This window comes from Bicyclus anynana, chromosome 22 (genome assembly GCF_947172395.1).
Source record: "Bicyclus anynana chromosome 22, ilBicAnyn1.1, whole genome shotgun sequence".
In the NCBI taxonomy this organism is placed as follows: Eukaryota; Metazoa; Arthropoda; class Insecta; order Lepidoptera; family Nymphalidae; genus Bicyclus; species Bicyclus anynana.
Genome location: NC_069104.1, coordinates 12883450 through 12904606, shown reverse-complemented (window position 1 = coordinate 12904606; position 21157 = coordinate 12883450). Strand labels below are relative to the sequence as shown.

The 21157-nt window shown below is 39.9% G+C and overlaps 2 protein-coding genes across 2 annotated transcripts in view; one reads left to right on the top strand and one right to left on the bottom strand.

The window, feature by feature from the left end:
* Positions 1 to 1169: 1169 nt before the first annotated feature.
* On the top strand, positions 1170 to 4904 carry LOC112048634 (uncharacterized). Its single transcript, XM_052888298.1, has 2 exons — positions 1170 to 1884; positions 4876 to 4904. The coding sequence occupies exons 1-2, from the start codon at positions 1170 to 1172 to the stop codon at positions 4902 to 4904; spliced, it is 744 nt and encodes a 247-aa protein (XP_052744258.1).
* A 3231-nt stretch (positions 4905 to 8135) lies between these two features.
* The window catches only part of LOC112049667 (hemicentin-2-like), a 172016-nt gene continuing 158994 nt past the window's right edge, over positions 8136 to 21157 (bottom strand). Inside the window, exons 13-18 of the mRNA XM_024087653.2 lie at positions 19306 to 19479; positions 18268 to 18417; positions 14423 to 14528; positions 13613 to 13755; positions 12923 to 13038; positions 8136 to 8871 (exon numbers count right to left, since the gene is read on the bottom strand). Coding sequence (XP_023943421.1) covers positions 8857 to 8871; positions 12923 to 13038; positions 13613 to 13755; positions 14423 to 14528; positions 18268 to 18417; positions 19306 to 19479 — 704 coding nt within the window. The 3' untranslated portion in view covers positions 8136 to 8856. The remainder of the gene's footprint in view (positions 8872 to 12922; positions 13039 to 13612; positions 13756 to 14422; positions 14529 to 18267; positions 18418 to 19305; positions 19480 to 21157) is intronic.

Genomic DNA, 21157 nt, shown 5'->3' with positions numbered 1-21157 from the left:
GGGTTCGAATCCGCTCCGGGGCATTCACCTCCAACTTTTCAGTTGTGTGCATTTAAAAAAAAAAAATATCACTTGTGTCAATCGGTGAAGGTAAACATCGTGAGGAAACCTGTATACTAGATAATTTTCTTAATTCTCTGCGTGTGTGAAGTCTGCCAATCCGCAGATGGGCCAGCGTGGTGGACTATTGGCCTAACCCTTCTCATTTTGAGAAGAGACTCGTGCTCAACAGTGAGCCATATATGGATTGCTGATGATAATGATGACAATAATACGTACCAACAGAGTCCTGACGCAACACCACTGCAGTTGAGTTGGTATAAACTACCTCTTACTCGCGGTAGAGAATAAGCTGAAGAAAATACAGACGGACAAAAGCAACGGCTAAATCCACTTTATTATTAAGTTACTTGTCTAGTTATATCTTAATTAACCAAAACCCCAAAATACAAGTTTAAGTTTGAAATTAAAGTTACTACAAAGAATCACTTCTCCGAGCAAACTTGCCAGAAACTTCGGAGTGTTGTTTTGAGACGAGATTTGCATTAAAATACATCGTGACTACAAAATACTTGCATTATGATAATGCAGTATAGCCGCAATAGCGAATTGGTTGTTTTAAATCGTTTTAAGATGCAGCTGATTCTATTCCTGTGTAGCATTATCCATATAAATATTATTAAATAATTATTTCTAGCTTATCCATATTAACATTTAGTTCGTAGATTATCTATAAGTTAACAACGTACCAAATTGTAAGTCGACATGTGGCATGCACATGTCGACACTAACAACTCGAAAAAACATTCTTAGCTCTACTAACCCAATGTATTTGGTAATATTAAGTTAGTTGAACAGTAAACAATGATAAATAAATTTTAGAATTTAAACTATCGTGAGTGTTATTCATATTAATTGATTATGAAACACGGCTAAAACTCACGTGATATTACGTCAGACTCACGTGATATTACTCAGAGATTATGGTGAGTTTTGATGTGGAGTCCTTGTTTACGAATGTTCCTGTGGAAGAAGTAATTTCATTAATTAAGGGTTTCATAACGGATTCAAAACTACCATCGGCTTACTTGGATTTGAGTGAGTTTTGTCTTAAAAGTGGTTATTTTATGTGGCGAGGTGACTATTATAGCCAAATAGATGGTGTTGCCATGGGGTCGCCGATTGCACCTGTAGTGGCCAATATATTTATGGAGTGGGTGGAACGCGAGTTGGTCGATAAAATGACGTATAGACCGCGTTTTTGGCTGCGTTATGTGGATGATGTGTTTGCCATTGTAAACAGGGATGATTTGGCCATAATATTCCAGTGTCTCAACAGTCTACATGAGAAGGTTCATTTTACGAAAGAGGAAGAAAAAGAGGGCGGTCTGCCATTTTTAGACGTGATGGTGATCCGGGGGTCTGGTGGTGAATTACATACAACGGTGTACCGAAAACCGACTCACACCAACAGATATCTCCATGCGAGTTCGCACCACCATCCGTCGCAGATATCGTCGGTACCAAGAAGCCTCATAAATCGAGCCCTAAGTCTTTGTGACCCACCCTATATTGAGTGCGAACTAAGAGTGGTGAGACAGGCGCTGGAGAACAATGGCTATAGTTGGCGTCAGAGTTCCAGATGGGCACAAACAACAACTAGGCGGAAACCGTCCTGTGTGAACCGGTCACCAGTGTACTTAACATATGTGAAGGGCGTGACGGACAAAATCAGCCACTATCTCCAACGGAGATTTGACATAGTGACGCGGTTTCGTCCACCTGCACTGGTGAAGAGTATACTGCGATCGCCTAAGGATAGGGATCCGCTGAACGTGCCCGGGGTGTACAAGATTCCGTGTGACTGTGGTAGATCATACATCGGTGAGACTCGCCGTAACATCACCACAAGGGTAAAAGAACACATACGGAGCATGAAGAATGTGGACACGGACGGTTCAGCAATAGCCGAGCATGTTCTAGCTTCGGGTACGACTCATTATATCCGTTTTGATAAGGCTTCTGTATTGTCAAGGGAAAAGTTACTAGTACCTCGTAAGATACGTGAAGCGATAGAAATTAGTCGTCACCCGAATTTTAATCGGGATCATGGATGGTTGCTGCCCACAGCGTGGAAACCGCTATTTCTTTCATTGTCACATACAACAAACTTGGAACAAGATAGCATTAGTTCGGTTTGCTTACAAGAAGACGAGTCTAATGAAGATGACATTAATGAACCGTCGGAGAGTGTAACGGAACCTTCACTCCCCACCACTCAACCCCTCTCCGCGCGCGCAATGCGTGCAGCAGCGCGTCGCGCAGCCGCTTCGCAGTTTGGATCGTGCCGCGATGCAAGAACCAGCTCATGACTAAGGGCCCCGTATGGGTTCGAAACTAGTCGGGCATACTCCGACGTAATATCACGTGAGTTTTAGCCGTGTTTCATAATCAATTAATAATGATAAATAAACACGATTTTCTTTGCCTTCTTACCTTCTATCCACACGCGGCAAACCTGGACCTCTAAAATGTGCTAAAACGAGACTTTGTGAAACCTTAATTTGTTTAGGTAACAAGATGGCTGTTTAAAATAATTATCAGGCTATTAATAAAATCTATCTATTAAGTCTCTAACAATGGGTGGGTGATATGGAGATTCACTAAGCGAACGATTGGAGTGAGTTACGCTTGGAGTACGCGATTGGTGTGTGATCGAATCAGAAATGAAAAAAAACCCGCAGAAGATCAAAAGTTACCCACACAGCTCATCGATTTATTATATATTTATTATTTTATTTCTTAAAATGCACTGAAAAGTAGGAAGTACATGTTCTGGGTTTCGAACCTACAACCCTCCGAAGGCAGAGGTCAAATCAACTGGGCTATCACGGCTTTATTTGGCCCTCAAATCGGTCCATAAAGTTTTGACTTTGTAACATAAGATGTTTATAGTGACCAACTCTCAAACTCCTATTTGCTTTTAAAAATATATTGGAATTCCTCTTATTGAAAAATCATTATGATGAGCTGCAGTCCAGGACTTGAACTCGGTACCTTATACACAGCAATGCTGCCTGGCGGCAGAGGCATGGGCGCAAGCTCTTCTCGGACAAGCACAAGCTTTGTCACAAAAAGTTGTACGTCTACTTACTAAGGTAGGTTATGAAGTTGTGGCTAAAATAGAAGTTGCAAAACTACTTAAATCGAACTTCGAACCTTTTAGCGACTTCCTAATTAATTTATTCTCCTGTGTACACTTTCGCGGGTCCGTGTTATACAATGGTGAACTAAGAAGTCATTACGTTAGTGCTTCAAACAGTTTTGAAATCTATTATAGTAATATTTAGGTCTATTTTCGTGTGAAAGCTTTTGGCTATTCACTTGTGGTACTTTTTGTATGAATATGGGTTATCTCTAGAGGATCGTTATCATGAATTATGAGTGTGTTTATTGAATTCTGACCTATTATGACACCTGGGGGTATTGTATTTGTACTTAAGATTTGTATGTTCCAAGGAATTATCAAAAACAGCCCGGAGTTGGGAAATCGGTGGCGCCAGAACCGGTTTTTTGGTTGTAACATTAGTTCCGGTAAAATATGAATAAACATATGAACATATGAATAACAATAAAAAATAAAATAAAAAATAAACATCAAATAATGATTATTTGAGTCTTAGAGTACGAGATCCAATGATACTTTATACTATAGACAATAGACATGTTATGTGCCTACAAAATGGCCGCAAAAAGAAAGAAAGATCTTTATTTTTAAGTAATGCCACATATCACATTAAATCTAAATTATTTTACGGCTTAACTGTCCACTCAAACAGTGGAGCGCTAAAGAATTCCCTGTAATATGTGGCATAACCTAGAAAAAGGCCCCAACTCAGCATTTTGCGGCATACTTTCAATAAAAAAAGGATGCAGCACTGATTTTCAGTTAGGACCCAGTTCAGGTGCCGCCTGTGAGCTGAATTTAGCTACGCTATTGAACGCACACATGTACAATTTTGTGTTTAATTCCATTATATATTTACGTATATGTTTATACAGTTTTTAAAGTTTCTAAGCACACTACCTACTCGACATTTTGTAACCATGTAAATTCAGGTATTATTTGTTTGAATAACTTTACTATGCGACTCAATGAAATTCGGTCAATTTGCCGCTTTTTTTCGCATAATAAAAACTAGTTTCGGCATAAGAAATATATTCTCGCATCTGTTATTTACAAATCCTACTAATATTATAAACGCGAAAGTTTGTATGAATGTTTGGATGTATGTTTGGATGTTTGTGAGATATTTGAGATATTTATTTACTTAGCATCCATGCACTTACAAACTAATACATAAGCTTAGCATGCATGATACATGGGGCCCTGTCATGATATGAATGTTCGTTACTCTTTCACGCCTCAACTACTGAATCGAATTAGCTGAAATTTGGTATTAAGATATATTATAGCCTGGATTAACACATACACTACTTTTTATCCCAGAAAAATCTATGGTTCCCGAGGAATTCGTAAAAAACTAAATTCCACGCAGACGAAGTCGCGGGCGTCCGCTAGTAAGAAATAAATGATAGATAATATTCACATATATGCAATGTAAATAGGTTGCCTATATGAATTGCGAATTGCTATAAAAACATATCTGTCAGACCTATAGTCTGTGAGCTAAATAACCAAACGGTCATGGCAAAACTATAATGGTTTCTTGTTGACGTGAAACCCTAAAAACCACTGAAATCTGATATATAGAAAAAGTTGTCCGAAAAATTTTACATGATATCCCTATAATAGTTGATGAATAAAACGGGTCAACCGTCTAGTTACCGATCAGTTGAACGTTATTTGCTCAGGGCAATCAACAGATTCGTCCCGTCACTGAGCCACTCGCCCCAATACCCGGGGGGAGTACTGTTATGTCTCTGCTAATGAAGACATACTCGCTGGGAACAAATTGCCAGATTCTCAACTATTATTGGCAAAGAGAGTTGTTAGCGTTATTTCATATAGATAGTTTTTCTATGTCCATCTGTCTCGACAGGGTAATAACTTGTCGTCGATTAAAAATAAATGAGGAATGTCACACTATAAGGATTCTTACAACAGGTTCCAAGACTTGGTCGCTAACTAACGGGTCTCATAAGAAAGTCACACAGCGGGTGATGGAACGAATTATGCTCGGGGTATATCTGCGTGATCGAATCAGAAATGAGGAGATCAGCAGAAGAACCAAAGTCACTGACATAGTTCATCAAGTCGCGAATCCGAAGAGGCAATGAACGGACGGGTGGTTGGGGTCCCAAGGTGCTGGAATGGCGACCCCGCATTAATAAGCGCAGTGTTGGTCGACCCACCCACCATATGGACTGACGAAATCAAGCGAGTCGCAGGGATTCGTTGGATGCAGGCAGATCAGAATCGTGATGTTTGGAAGTCCCTTCAAAAGGTCTATGTCCTGCAGTGAACGTCCATCGGCTGATATGATGATGATGATAATGACACCAGGTATTTCCAGCTATTCTGAAAAAGCTTTACCATTAAAGTAAGAGAATGTATTTATTAAAACACCGGGATCCTGTAATGGAGTGTACTCGCGACAAGATTTATTTAATTCAAAGGTCCTCGGTCGCGTCATCAATTATTGCGCGAGGCTATAAATCGCGGGCTGTCTGCCGGCATCGACCCACCTGCCGCTGCCGACCTGATATATTTAACATTCGCATTATATTCAAATACCCACGACGTGAGAGCTCCAGGTTTTACCTGGTTGTACAGTAGCTATTCTGTTAAACTTCATCAAACTGTGTTGTGTTGGCTGTGTTCGTGGCGTTACCCAATCTGTGGTTCCAACTGAAAATCAGCGCTACGTGTCCAAATTCAAATGGTCACGTAGCATTTTGCTGAGTTGGGGCCATTTTCTGGTTAAGCCACACATCGCAGGGTATTGTCCTGGATGTCCTGGTGTACTGGAGATATTGTGATGTGTGGCATAATTTCGAAATAAACGCATTTTTCTTTCTTTCTTTCAAACTTGCAACCTTGTGAAGCGGTTGTAAATAATTTAGCATATAGATGTTTCGACTTAGCTAAAACGCAGCCACAGGTATGCATTGATTCTGCGCTGCGTTTCTGCGCTTGCAGCAAAAGTCCGTTTTTGTGTGAAAATAGGAATTCTTGCCTAGTTTTTTCTTTATTGTTGATGAAACAGTCCTCTCAATGTAAACGACACGACATAGTACCGGAACGCTAAATCGCTTGGCAGTACGTCTTTGCCGGTAGGTTGGTAACTAACCACAGTCAAAGTCTCCCACTAGCCAGACCTGGACGAATTAAGAAAATCACAATCGGCGCAGCTAGGGATTGAACCCTAGAGCCATGATAGCCCAGTGGATATAACCTCTGCCTTCGAATCCGGTCCGGTGCATGCATCTCCAACTTTTCAGTTGTGTGCATTTTAAGAAATTAAATATCACGTGTCTCAAACGGTGAAGGAAAACATCGTGAGGAAACCTAGAATTTATTTAATTCTCTGCGTGTGTGAAGTCTGCCAATCCGAATTGGGCCAGCGTGGTGGACTATTGGACTAACCTCGGCTGAGCTCAAGTCTCCTCTCAGCCGAGCCGAATATGGATTGATAATGATGATGATGAGGGATAGAACCTAGGACGGTCTTGTTAATCCAACGAGCATACCACTGCGCCACGGAGATCGTCGAAAAGCTATGTGCAAGTAAGCTTGCTTCCATCACGTATCTAAATCCCATGCAAGGGCTTGTCGTTGAATAAATAACACATACTCGTAAGTTCATGAAAACTAACGATCCAATATAAAATACATATCATTCTATCGAGAAATATCCCGATAATCCCCGTGCTATCCATGCATTACCTAGATAGCTCAACACTTGATCCTCAGAGACGTTTCGTTCGCAAATGAATACAGATGCTGCGTCGATCGGATGAGCATTGAGATGAATATCACGGCTAACGATCGCGGGAGCTGCTAATACCTACCCACCACCTACTGGTACCTACTTCCTTTATTTATAAAGCTTACTTTGAAAATACTTACTGATCCTCATCTATAAAAACATGCCAGCTCGCTACTCCGTCAGCTGGAAATTGTCTTTTATTTATACTTTATACTAATACTAGCGGAGGCCGGCGACTTCGTCCGCGTGGAAATCAGTTTTTCTCCTCATTCGCGGGAACCATGAGTTTTTCCGGGATGAAAAGCCTAGCCTATGGTATAATCCAGGGTAAAATCTATTTCCATTCCAAATTTCAGCTAAATCGCTTCAGTAGTCGCAGCGTAAAAAAGGAACAAACATACTTACACACTTAAACACTTTCACACTTACACACAAACTTTCGCCTTTATAATATTAGTGTGATTATAAAGCTTTTTTTTTTTGAGTTTGTTTGAACGAGTTTATCTCAGGAACTACTAGTCCGATTTAAAAAGTTCTTTCAGTGTCAGATAGCCTATTTATCGAGGAAGACTATAAGCTATTTCCTATTCCCGTATTTTTACGGGAACGGGAACTACGTTAGTAAAACTACGCGGCGTAGTCTGTTATATAACGATTCCCCTTCACACAGGAAGTAAATAAAATTTTTTGGATTACTGCAATTTTTTTCAACTTGTTATAACTGACTGCCTTGTTGGTGCAATAGACCTGGGTTCTAGTCCTGGGTCGGGCTATACTGAGCTTTTCTGATTAGAGCACGTTAAACCATCGCTCCCAATCTTTATCATTAACAACAGCTGAGAGTGATCATAAAGTCAAAACTTTATCACCAGCAGCCGACATTCAGCTGCGTGATGGGTTTAAGCTTCATATTCATTATAAGGATTATCACAAGCTTGGAGTGGTGACTCTATAACTGAAAGCATGTGGTGGTTGGTGGTCTAGACCACCTTTTTGTTCTTCCTTCAGACCTTCATTCTATCTACCCACTATTTATACTTAAGGTAAAACACATAAAAAACTACCCCACTACCCAATCTTTGAGCAAAAAAGCCTTAAAAAAGCAAATCCTACGGCTGAAGTACTCTAATTATTTATCTTTCGTTTTTGAGAAAAAAAAAATACCAACTGCTTTAAGTATCAACATTTATTTAAAGATATCATAGAATTTACATTAAATATTATATTATTATAATTAACTTTATATATGAAGAAGAGATCTTTATTCAAAATAAAAAGAGCCTCCATAACTCGATTATTCGAGTATTTATATGTGTTTAATAATTTGTGTGAGTTTAATTTACTTAAACACATACAAAATGAGTTAAACTCATAATTAATTTAATCTATTTAAAATAAAAATGGAACCGACTTCAAAGACGTATTTCAGTTATTTTATTTAATAGTTATATTTTAACACAAAATTACAAAACCGATTTTTATGAAAATGGAATGGGACTAATCTGGAAGTAAACTTTTTCAAACAAAAGAATAATTTTCAAAATTGGTTCTTAAATGACGAAGTTATGTAACAAACATTAAAAAAAAATCGCCTAATTTTTTTTATTTTTTACAAGTTAGCCTTTGACTACAATCACACGTGATGGTAAGTGATGATGCAATCTAGGATGGAAGCGGGCTAACTTGTCGTACCGCACGCACGCTAAATCACTTGGCGGTACGTCTTTGTCGGTAGGGTCCTTTTTTTGAAGTCATTTAAAGAGATCTCTTCCTCTCATATGAATGAAAATTTAAAGTGATATGGAAGAATTCGTCTATATTCTCTTAACTTATGTTCATTGGCAATCAAGAAATGTACAATGTAATGGTATATTTACACGACGCGCTGCTCGCCCCTTCTATGTTATCTTTGAGGCATCTGAAAAGATAAAAAAGATTAGTTCCTCGTTTCTGACTCGTATCATCAAAGCTGCAGGACATAGGCCTTTTGTAGGGACTTCTAATCATCACGATCCTGAGCCGCCTGCATCTAGCGACTCAGAGGTTCCCATTTTATTTCTTTCCACATTCTAATTTAAGTGGTTCCTGTGGACCATCTGCTAATCCTAGCTATCCAAAACTCGTCAAATTTTTTTTTTTAAATATTTGCCATATCTTTTCAACATGGCCAATATTGCCATTCCCCTCTGACTAGTCGGGAAAGACTGTAGGAGTGAATACGACAATAAACCAACGGGGCAGGGATCAAATGTGTCCGACCGTTCTTACCGTTGTAACTATGGAAATTCGTTGCAGTTGTATCAACAGCCACCACCAAATAACAGTTTTTTAATAAAATAGTGATAATTGGTTACATAGTTAATTAAATAATTTAATTGATTGTGCTATGAGTGGATGACAAAAAGTAAAATTGTCCAGGCAAAAAGGTATTTCAGTAAACTTTATTTTTTGATATCTACTCACAGCATAAGGAAGCCATCAATTCACAATTTATTTAGAATTCTCCCCATTCGGTATGAAAACAGATAAAATAAAAAAAAAACAATTTTAAGATTCTATCACCAATGGAAAGCTACAATATCAGCGAGTATCATGGGCTTCAATCCCATACTGCCACGGAAACGGGTCGCTTTAATAGATGAGCTTTGATGGAGAATGTGTGATAACCTACGGATCCGAGACTTGGTCGCTAACTATGGGCCTTATTAGAAGGCTCAAAGTCACTCAGCGGGCGATGGAGCGAGGTAAGGAGTTTCTCTGCGTGATCGAATTAGGAATGAGGAGATCCGCAGACGAACCAAAGTCACTGACATAGCTCAGCGAGTCGCGAAGCTGAAGTGGCAATGGGCAGGCCACATAGTTCGAAGAGCCGATGGACGTTGGGGTCACAAGGTGCTGGAATAGCGACCCTGCACCGGAAAGCGCAGTCGACCCCGCACTAAGTGGACCGAGGATATCAAGCGGGTTGCAGGGAGCCGCTGGATGCTGGCGGCTCGAGATCGTTGTGCTTGGAGGTCCATGCAAGAGGCCTATGTCTATCGGCTGATAAGGTAAGGTAAGGGTAAGGTATGGCTACAGAAGCGCTTAGAACGTTATAGAAAATCAACATTTGTTACACTTCGCTTACAATCTAAGCGAAGCGTAACAAATGTTATGTGACAATTATTATCATAATTATGTAAGTGATAACAAGGTACATTTCAATTCGCTTATATCTCTCTCCGCGGTACATTTAGCCGCGCGTATATAATTGCAGGCGGTGAGGGCGTGCAGGGTGGTGCGAGAGGGGGATGTGCGGATGACCGGCTGGAGAGCTGTTTGTGGAATTGATGCGGAGTTTCATTACTAATACATGGTGCTACTATGTACAAGTCGCTTGAGACACTGTGTGACTTTTGCTGACTATGTTTTAGAGGTCAGAAGACAAATCTTTCACCATCATCAATTCATATAAATATATTTTTTCTCTAGCTTATAGTTATATACTCCGATTCCGGAGGGTGTGGGTTCGTATCCGGTTCGGGGCACGCACCTCCAACTTTTCAGATATGGGCCTTTTTAAGGAATTAAATATCACGTGTCTCAAACAGTGAAGGAAAACATCGTGAGGAAATTTGCATACCAGTACATTTTCTTAATTCTCTACGTATGTGAAGTCTGCCAATCCGCATTGAGCCAGCGCGGTGGACTATTGGTCTAACCTCTCTCATTCTGAGAGGAGGTTCGTGCTCAGTAGTTTCAAACTTTTACAAAGTTTTTGTCCGTCCTATCCTATCCTATCTAATCCTATTACAAAGAGACGCCTGTGGTAGCTAATAATTGTGTTGACTAATTGCAAAAGGTTTTTTTTATTCTATGACAAGTTAGCCCTTGACTGCAGTCACGTTTGATGTTAATGTCGATGAGGTACGAGTTTATTCTATACGTATCTCCGACGGTTTAACGCAACATCGTACCGAAACGCTAAATTCGCGGTACGTCTTTGCCGGTAGAGTGGTAACTAGCCACGGCCGGGAGGATTCGGCCGTGGCCAGACCAAGACTAACGAAATATTTATTAAATTCTAAACTGGCCCTACTAGGAATCGAATGCAGGACATCTCTGTTAAGATCCATAGTACTAACAATTACACCAGCGAGGTCGTCAAATTAACTGATAGTGATAATGACTAGTCGTAAAAGGCCTTCACGCACTGTGGATTCTGAGTGTCACGTTTTTTAGGGAAGAAAATCTGCCGGCTAGTGCCTTCCCTGGACTCCGTGGTCAGCACGGAACCGCTTTGCATTTCTTCGTGATGTTTTCTTTTACTCTCTCTCTCTTTTGTTCTAACTCTTTTTCCTCTCTTCATTTCATCGTGGTTCGGAGCCTATGGGCCACTGCTCCTCGCTTGACAACATACGTGAGATGAGGCTTCTCGCGTTTACCCCCTCGTTAGTACCTCCGTGGCTGCTCTCAGATCTGTGGTCAGGGCATTCAAACAGTGCATACCTCGACCTCTGAGTGTCACGTTATTAACCTTTAAGTACCGACGTGTCATTTTAGTTACATAAGTTCCGACGTGTGGTCTGGTAGACCACCATAGGTTTGATAACGAATACTTTCATGTTTGTTGATATGCTTCGGCCCGAGTGGTACGAGTATAGAGGAGCGCGAGAAGATTGGTATCTAATAACTATACAAATTAGTGGCTAATAACTATACAAATCATGCCCACGTGGAATGGTGGCAAGAACACTGGCTGCATTTCCGCGCTGGACAGCCAGGCTGATCCTTTGCGCAAAAAATGAGCCAGCCCTTCTGTCACCAATCGAGGCAACTAGCCGCGGTAAAATTATTCGGTAAAATTTTTTGGCACTGTGATTCCATGGCTCAAGGGTCTCCACGGCAAAAGGTACAAATATGTAACTCTCTGTCTGAGAGGCATACTTTAGCCACTTACCGGTGTCAGCTTTTTCTGCTGCGGCTCCCGGTCTTGATTCTGTCTCCCTGATATGACACGGTGCTAATGTGTCGACGCGTTGACATTGACATTAGGGACCGCCCCATTTCATCGCTAACAGTCAGACCACACGACGGTACATAAAGGTTTACGTTACATTAACATTAGTAGTGCGTATTAACCCTCTACCATAATTACGTACACACTCATAACTCAATTGAGTGCGAACTGAAATTGGTCTCCGCGGTATAATTAACGACGCGTAATATATAATTGATTTTGCCATCAATTTTATGATAACCATTAAAATATTACACTGTAGGCTGTTATATTAGTTAAAATAAATAATTTCATTCATTAAGATAAATAAATTTATTAATACGATAAAAAACGGGTAGTGTAAAAATGGCTGAGGACAGATATGTTGAAAAGTAAAAGGTTTGCTTGGATATGTGATGATAGGGGATGAAAGTTTTGCGACCGGGATTTTTTAAGTAGGTCTAAAGATGGACGAAGTTGCGGACGTCTGCTAGTTATGATATACATATGAATCCTAATGTGAAAACCTGATTCAGGAATTCATGTAATAATGGTACTTCATGAATTCTTGACCCTAAAGTGGGTTGGTCTAAAGTGTTAAAAATTGTCTAAAAAAATAAAACCGTACATAATTTAAGTATTGTAAATAAATAGAATGTAATAAACATAATAATTTAACTCTCGTATGGGGTTAAACAGGGGTTGAATTTTTTTATAAAAACCTGTAACTTTTAAGTTTTATCTACGGTGATTGCTTTATTGACTAAAGTTAAAATGTAAAATGTATGGGGGTTGAAAAGGGGATGAAAGCCTACTGATTATTTCGTGGACAAAGGTGCAGGCGCTCAGATAGCATGGGTACGGTGACAGTTCGTTTCACTCTTGGAAGTTTGCCACGATAATAGTACGTATTATCAACGTCATACAGGCGACTGTCACCCATGCTATCTATAAAACACTTTAGTGATGCTATAAGTGAGGGAATATTCACCATATCATCCTCGGGGGCTGGTGGGAGGTAGGAAGACTTGCAGGGCTGGCTCGCCTCCTTGATGGTGTAGGTTTTGCTGTCACTTGACTCCAGGACCACGCGCGGAGGCTCGCTCTCTGTTACAGAAGAAATATATGTATATCAGTTTGACGATCTTTGGCGCAGTTGGTAATGTTTATTTATTTTATTTATTTACAATAAATCTCGTTGCCTCGACTGGTGACAGAAGGGCTGGCTCATTTATTGCGCCAAGGATCAGCCTGGAACCAGCGCGGAAATGCAGTCAATATTCTTGCCACCATTTCACGTGGGCATGATTTGTATAGTAATTAGGATAAGTTATTGTATTCTTTCTCAATAAACGCCTATAAATATTTCTAAAATATTTTTAACCGACTTCCAAAAAGGAGGAGGTTCTATGTATGTTTTTTTTTATAAATTCTAATTATTAAATCATCAAGATATATAGATAGATAGAGATCAAGGATAACTGAATAAACATCGTGAAGAAACCTGCAAACCTGAGAATTTTCTTAATTATTATCTACGAGTGTGAAGTCTGCCAATACGCATTGGGCCAGCGTGGTCCTTTTAATTCTGAGAGGGGTCTGGTGCTCAACAGTCAGCTGAATATGAGTTGTTAATGATGGTGAATGATAATGATAATGATGATGACACAAAGAGCCTCACCAGCCTTAGGGTTGAGGATGTCGGGCTTGGTGTCCGGCTTGTCAGCGGGCGCGGGGTAGGCGATGAGGTAGCGTCGCCCGTTGGCGTCCACCTGCACCACGCTCTGAGATGGACGCTTGCTGGTGGATGTAGCCTCGTTGCGTCTGTTGGGATGAAACATTGATGTAAACTTTCATTGTAAATGAATTGACCATTTAACAGAAGATTAGCGGATGCCCGCGACTTCGTCCGCCCTTAGACCTCCTTAATCCGGCGTAGTCCTCCTTAAGTAGACGTTCGTTAAGAACGGGCTTTGCGACAGGCAAAGCCCGTTCTTAACGAACGTCTACTAACTAAAAGCTACCTCCCTGCCAAATTTCATATTTCCACGTCTAGCGGTTTTCGAGATGTCGTGATACCTTTCGCTTTTATATATTTAAATGGAATGGGTAAAAAACTGTCCTTTAAAGTGAAATAAATGTGTTTATAATATGACTTCGCGGATTTTTTTGTTGACCTTGAATATCCAAATGCGTTGTTTCGTTGTGAAGAAGTGATGAAATTAATTTTATTTACGCAAAGTTAGACTCAATAATGCATTTATTTATCACACAAAGTCACAAGCAGAGAGATAAGTAGCGATTTTATAGTCTCTCCATCTCTCTGTCTAACTAAACTAAATATAGATTGAGAAACATAGAGACGACCTCAAGAACTCACTCTCAAAAAGCAGTTGTTACAGTACAACCTATTTTATTGATCACTGCAGTATTGGGCAATAAAAATAGGTTGACAATTATGACATTTTCTTTCTTTTCTTTCCTTACTCACTTTCTCAGTAGAAGCACGACAATCGCAGCAGCTGCCGTCACGACTGCCGCGAGTCCGGCCACCGCCGCCGCCGCTGGGAACTTCGACGTCAGCCGTGTCGTCTCCTCTGTTGAGCGACAAAATGTTGCGGATAACATTGTACGCTATAGCTTGGCAAGTTCGTGCATCAACGAAGTGTCATCACACTTCCATGATATGCGGGCGACGGGAGGGGAAGGACTGCGCGGGTATGAAATCCTGCGCGGGCCTCGTTACCACGGACCATCGAGAGTCTTACGAAAGAAAGGGGTGAATCATCATCATCATCATTGTCAACCCATATTCTTGAGTCTCCTCTCAGAATGATAGGGGTTAGGCCAATAGTCTACCAGGGTGGCAAAATGCAAAAAAATACTGAACGAAATCCAGGAACATCTCAATGAAAGCCAGGCCAAGATTACCGGAAATCGACGATCTTGAATGATATAATGAGAATGGAAGAACTAATTTTACAAAGAAGCAAGATATAACTGCAGCGATCAACTGGATGAAGAACATGAACCTACTCCAATGGAAATGACGCTTGACGATAAGTCTCGATAGCTTCACGGTAAAAAGGCCTAACTCAACAAACGTAAAGAGCTCAAATTTCCGGCAAATGCAATTATTATTCTACTAGCTGATGCCGCGCGGTTTCACCAGCGTGGTTCCTGTCCCGTAGGAATACGGGGATAATATATAGCCTATAGCCTTCCTCGAAAAATGGGCTATCTAACACTAAAAGAATTTTTCAAATCGGACCAGTAGTTCCTGAGATTAGCGCGTTTAATCAAACAAACAAACAAACAAAGAAACAAACTCTTCTGCTTTATAATATTAGTATAGAAGTATAGATATAAAAAACCGTACCATCACATAACAATATGATATTTCACTAAGCCTTATTCGCACGAGAGTTTTTTTAGCGGACGTTAAAAAAGCATTCAAATGCATTGTATATGTTCACACGACAGCGTTTTTAAATCACGACGCTTTCATTCGAACAGTGCATTGTTGTGAAATAGACCTTTATACTATATTTGAATACTTTTTTTATGGGCGTTAAAAAAGCTCTCGTGCGAATGGAGCTTCACCTTATAAAATAATTTTAAATAAAGCAAACTCTTAATATAATCTTATAAACATTTTCCAAGTACACTCTCGTAAATATTTATCTAGCAGAAAACCGACAAATAAGCGGGAACTGAAGCAATCTTTGGCGAATTACCTGCGAGGAGGTAACGTAAGTAGTTTTATTAGCAACGCAAGGAGTTTTATACGAGTAGCAGTAGTAGAAGCGCGTTCATAAAGTATCACTAATATTGCTCGCTCCCGACAGAGTATGATTCAAGGCAGCTGTAATAAGCTCGGCACTAGGGTGACCATGACTTTACAACTTTGGAAGAAAATATAGGACAGGTTGGTGTACCTCAACAGGTACACCAACCTGTCTATATTATATTGTTGAGTGCACATCGCGTATGCGGAATCCGCGGCACACGAGACGGGTAAAAAAAAAAGTCTGCGCGTATTTAGAACTAGATATGTTATTAGTATAACTAAAACATACAGTGTTCTGTTCAACACTGATCATCGTAAGAGAACTGATCATTGTAAAGGTAGCCTTCCATTCTTAGCGACCGCGACGCGCGACCACGATCTGCGACCGCACGACCCACTGCTTAGTATGAGTTTATATGGAGCACTAAGCAAAGCCCGAGAATTTGACGCGCGACCACTTTTGTTTAGTGCTCCATTTATAGCAGTGGGTCGCGCGGTCGCAGGTCGCGGTCGCGCATCGCGATCGCAAAAAACGGAAGTCTACCTAAACTAGTCTAAAGAGAGCGAGTATCTTGAGAGTGAAGAGAAGAGATAGGTACGGCACGGCAATATTACGTTAAGGTTAAGAAACACGCAGAAGTTGTTCGTAAATGGCATGTACGTTATAATCATGTTGTTCATAGAACCGTGCACACAACCGTGCATTTTGCTACACAGCGAAAAGTTTAATCTCGCGGCAGTGCATCTTTGCCGATAAGTTAATAAGTATTTTGCATAGGGGTAATAACTAGCTTCGTTCAAAAACTCTAAATAGGTACAGAAATTTCCAATTAATAAAATCTGAAAATCGAATTTAATAAACGTAAATATAACAAAAGTCCTACATATTCCATCAATTACGCTCCACATGGCCACCCCAGTCGCCCGTATATTACAGTGGAGAGTATTCCCCGATGATTCCACAAACAGAATTACAGTTACACGCTGTTATATGTTATATTGTAGATCGGATCTAGCAATTTGCGATGCAGACTGAGTAGGACGCGAACACGTTAGCGACATGTCGTGCGACAAAAAGTCGCCTCACTGTATTTAGTGGTGCCGTTTATGAATTGCTAAGGCTAGATCAATTTTTTATTGTCCGTCCTGAGTGTGGCTCAGGCATGCTTGTATGTATTACATTGAAATTTCAGTCCATAGCTAAATATTTCTATAAAATATTTAGGATTATTGTGGTTAAAGATTTTATTATCGTTGTTTGATTATATAGCAATAATTATAGTGTGTTTGGAACTAATATGAATACCCTAATAACATGGAACGGGGGTCTGCGTGGCGTTGATAGCGCCCAATGTAATTTTATCATACTATTCGGTCTGGTCTGCCTCTAGCCTGTATTTTGAGTAAAGTGTGAATGATGGATTTGATATATACTGTTATTTTCCGCTAAATATCGACGAATTACAGCGACATATCCACCCAGCCCAGGAAACATTCGTTAGCCATCTACGTACAATTTTCACTTCAACATGAGGGCGTTTTCAGGAGGTGTTGACAGTGATTTTGGTTGATTAGATACTTAACGGTAGCTTGGAAGAGGTACAAGTTTATTGTATCTTTACTACGAGTAACTATGCACGACCCTTGTCTATAACCAAACAATACCTGAACCAATTTAGAAAATATAAAATTCTAAGCTTACCCGAGTTAGGAATTGAACCAATGGACTTCTTGCTGAAATGCACAACATTACAAATTGCCTTACAGAGGTTTAACGTGACATGTCTTTAATGTGTTTTTGCACTTAAGTATAAGTTGTTATATAAGTGTTATAGTATATTGTTATATATGGTAGGCAGCAATTTGTAATGCAAACCTCGTCGCTGGTAATTCTAACTGTTATTGCTTTAATTTCAACGCGTTTCAACTTTGCCGAATTTATTATCTCGCGAGTGTAGAATTAGACGTTCGGGGAGGTAGCGATGTTTGGATTGGAGGTGGCTTGTGTTATTACAGATATTATGTTATTAGACAAATTGTGTTATTAGAGATATTATGTTATTAGGGAACGGAGTTAAGTAGTCTTAACCTTTGAAGCGAAATATGAAGATGGTTTTGTGTATTTACGAGTACCTATATAAGTGCCTTGATATTAAGTTTAGGCTTTGTTGCTCGCCTAAGGTGCCTATTCACTCTTGTATTAAAGGTACCCAAGTTATAAAACTCAGAAGAGACACACTTGGGAAGGGTATTCCAGACCCTAGCAGTGCGTCCCAGGGACGTCTATAACAAGGGGATAAAAACGCACCCAATGTCTTGCGCTGCGATGGTAAAAAGACGAGGTGACTAACTTGTAAGGTAACTTTTACGAATTAAAAAAAAAATAGTTCAGAATCGGATTGCGCAATTTCTGCAGAGCCTTTTTTGAAATATGCAGACCCTTGTTTTTAAAGATACAATTAATTATTTGATAGTTTTGAGACTTTTTCTTGTACATAATTCTTGTAACGATGTTACATGGAGTGAAACTGTGTATGCTAGTGTACCTATATGCTTGGCAGCGTCCTTGTAGACTAGATCCCTGATGAGGACAGGGTCAGAAACTCCCTTGCTGTTCCGCGCCGTCACCGTCAGCACCTCATCGTCAGGCATGGCCTCCAGCTCCGACCAGCTCACGTTGAGCCATACTGTCAGATCTGGAAGAGAAACTTTAAGTAAGCCATCGTCATTATTCGGATCATTGTTGAGTAAGAGTTTCCTCTTAAAATGTCTGGGGTTAGGCTAATACTCTGGCCCAAAATGCGGATTGGCAGACTTCACACATGTAGATAATTAACAAAATCCTCAGGTATGTTTCCTCACGATGTTTTTTCGCGAGACATGTTTTTAATTTCTTAAAACGCATGTAACTGACAAGTTGTATGTGCATTCCCTCGGACCGGGTTCGAACCTACGCCCTCCTAATCGAAGGTAGATATCTACTAGGCTATCAGGGTGGATATAACCAAGCAGATAAAAGCATAGTCTTACAGCCCTGTATAATTGCTTTCGTAAGCTCCCCTTTCTATGAAGGATTCTGATGAAAGTTGATGCAACTTTTTCGTTGCGGTTAATCGGTTAACTTCTATACTTCTAATAAAACAGTAACATGTCAAACTCGGTATATGGAAGATATTTTGAAAATTATTTGGAGAGCATAATCAATACTAAAGCAAACATTTTTTTCCGTGTCTCTGTGATATTAATTAAAATAATCCTAATAATATTATAATTCGAGATTTTTCAGAATTTTACCTATAAACGGGTTGAAATTTCTTTAATATAAATCGTTCATGTTTTGTGTTATAATATGTTTATAAAATTATACCTACGTGGATTACTTATTATCAAAAATATAATTGGAAAAGGGGGAAAGTTTACATTGATTTTAACGCGGACGTAGTTGCCGGCGTCCGCTAGTATCGAATAAAAATATAACTCGTGCGCATTAACTTGACACCTAGCTACCAAACACAACCAAACGAACAGCACGAAAATCATTCGAGCCAGGTGTTAAATTAATCCACACGAGCAGTATGTCTCACCAGTTTTGCTGGCTGTACTGTTCTCCAGGATCCTGCCCGTGTCCCCCACAGTCTCCAGGGTGAAGTGCTGGTTGAGCCCACCGTCATATCCAGCCACGCAGCGCACCGTGAGGTAGGCTTCGTTGTTCTTGCTTGTCTTCTTGGCCGTGCAGTTCCTTGGCGGAGATGGACGCGCTTAAGGAAAGAAGTACACTGGATGATATAACACAACTGATGTCAAGATGCAATCAAAGATGGTGGCAGGATAAATTGGAAAAGATGCCAGTTTATTCAATTGGAGATAAACGCTTTCCAAACGTACGCAAAATCGTATGACAGTACTTCTTTTAGATGCTGTGGCAGCTAGTTATAAAAAGCCCCATTATTGCCTGCATCCAGTAGTTCCCTGCAAACGGAAAGTCTTTACCACCGTTATGGCTTTCCTGGGAGCGACACGTTAGTTGCCTATGACAGTATCTTCTCATCAGGTACTGATTCGATCGTCAGACACTCGGAGCAAAGCTCGCTCCATCACCTCATGAGTCCACGTCCTGATGAGCCTTCTTGTCCACAGTTAGCGACTATCATTCTTTTTCATCATTAACAGCCGGTGGACTTTCATTGCTAGACATAGGCCTCTTGCATGGACTCCAAAACAACACAGTACCGAGCTGCCAGCATTCAGCGGCTCCCTACAATCCACTTGATGTCCTCAGTCCACCTAGTGGGGGGTCGATCAACACTGCGCTTTCGGAAGGGGAGTTGGGACCCGAACTCTTCGAACTACGTATTTCCTTCTAAATTAGAAACTTTGATTCCTAAATTGACCAACCAAAAACCTAAATTATTCGAACTCACGATATTTCTGTTATGATAATAAGAAAGGTATTCCCTTTCACAGAGATGTTATCTCAAGATGAGATTAGCCACCGTGGCCGAAACTCGATCGGGAGGACATTGTTAATAGGATCAACACTCCTCCCTAATCCTTTAAAAATTGGGGAAGAAAGGACATTTTCGTTTTACGTCGTTCCGGGTTGTAATTCGAGGAATTCTTTGCAGGAGTGTAAACATTTTTATGAGAAAGCAGTATTGATTATTTTATCGCCATGAAGGCCTACAAGGAATGTAGATTTTAGAGACAAGCGACTTAACTTCTCAAATAAGTAAATGTTACTTTGTTCTACTGTTTTATTTTCCTATATATATACTATTTACTATTTCAGAATTTACTCAATCTGTACTCGTTTTTATCATTAAGAATCTATCTGCTGTTTTAGAGTTATAAAGGGGTGTAACTAATTAATAATTTTAATAGCCTTATACCCTGTGGTTTTTCGAAAGTTTTCGAAACTTGTACTGGACAGGCTAAAAAGTCAGCCGATGCTCCTACCATAGGTAAATAATATATGCATACAATGTATTTTATTTATTTCGAGATTTATATTTATATATAGATATTTTATTAATATCGAGTGTCTCAAATGGTGAAGGAAAAACATCTTGAGGAAACCTGCATACCAAAGAATTTTCTTTCCCCCCTCATTCTGAGAAGAGACTCTAGCTTAGCAGTGAGCCGAATATGGGTTGATTATGATGAATCATGGAGTTTGATCTGTGGCTTTAGGAGGTTATAGGTTTCAAAGGTAGCTAGACTGCCAACCGGTTAAATGTATTTTATTAATATCATTAATTTCACCCATCATAAAATATTTTGTTACCATAGGCTTGTTCTATATAGAATTTTACTAGAAATAAATGAATTTTATTTGAGTCGACAATTAAACTCAAGTGAGTTATCAATTCGTACATGTCAGTCGCCACTTTTACAATGATTTAATTTGACAATCGTTATTGGTTAAACGAATTTAAA

What these genes read in the sequence shown, in the direction of transcription:
- LOC112048634 (XM_052888298.1), top strand. Translation starts at nt 1,170, where the DNA reads ATGGGGTCGCCGATTGCACCTGTAGTGGCCAATATATTTATGGAGTGG. An exon ending in CTGTGGTAGATCATACATCG is followed by an intron (nt 1,885 to 4,875) that starts GTGAGACTCGCC and finishes TTATTTGCTCAG; the next exon opens with GGCAATCAACAGATTCGTCC.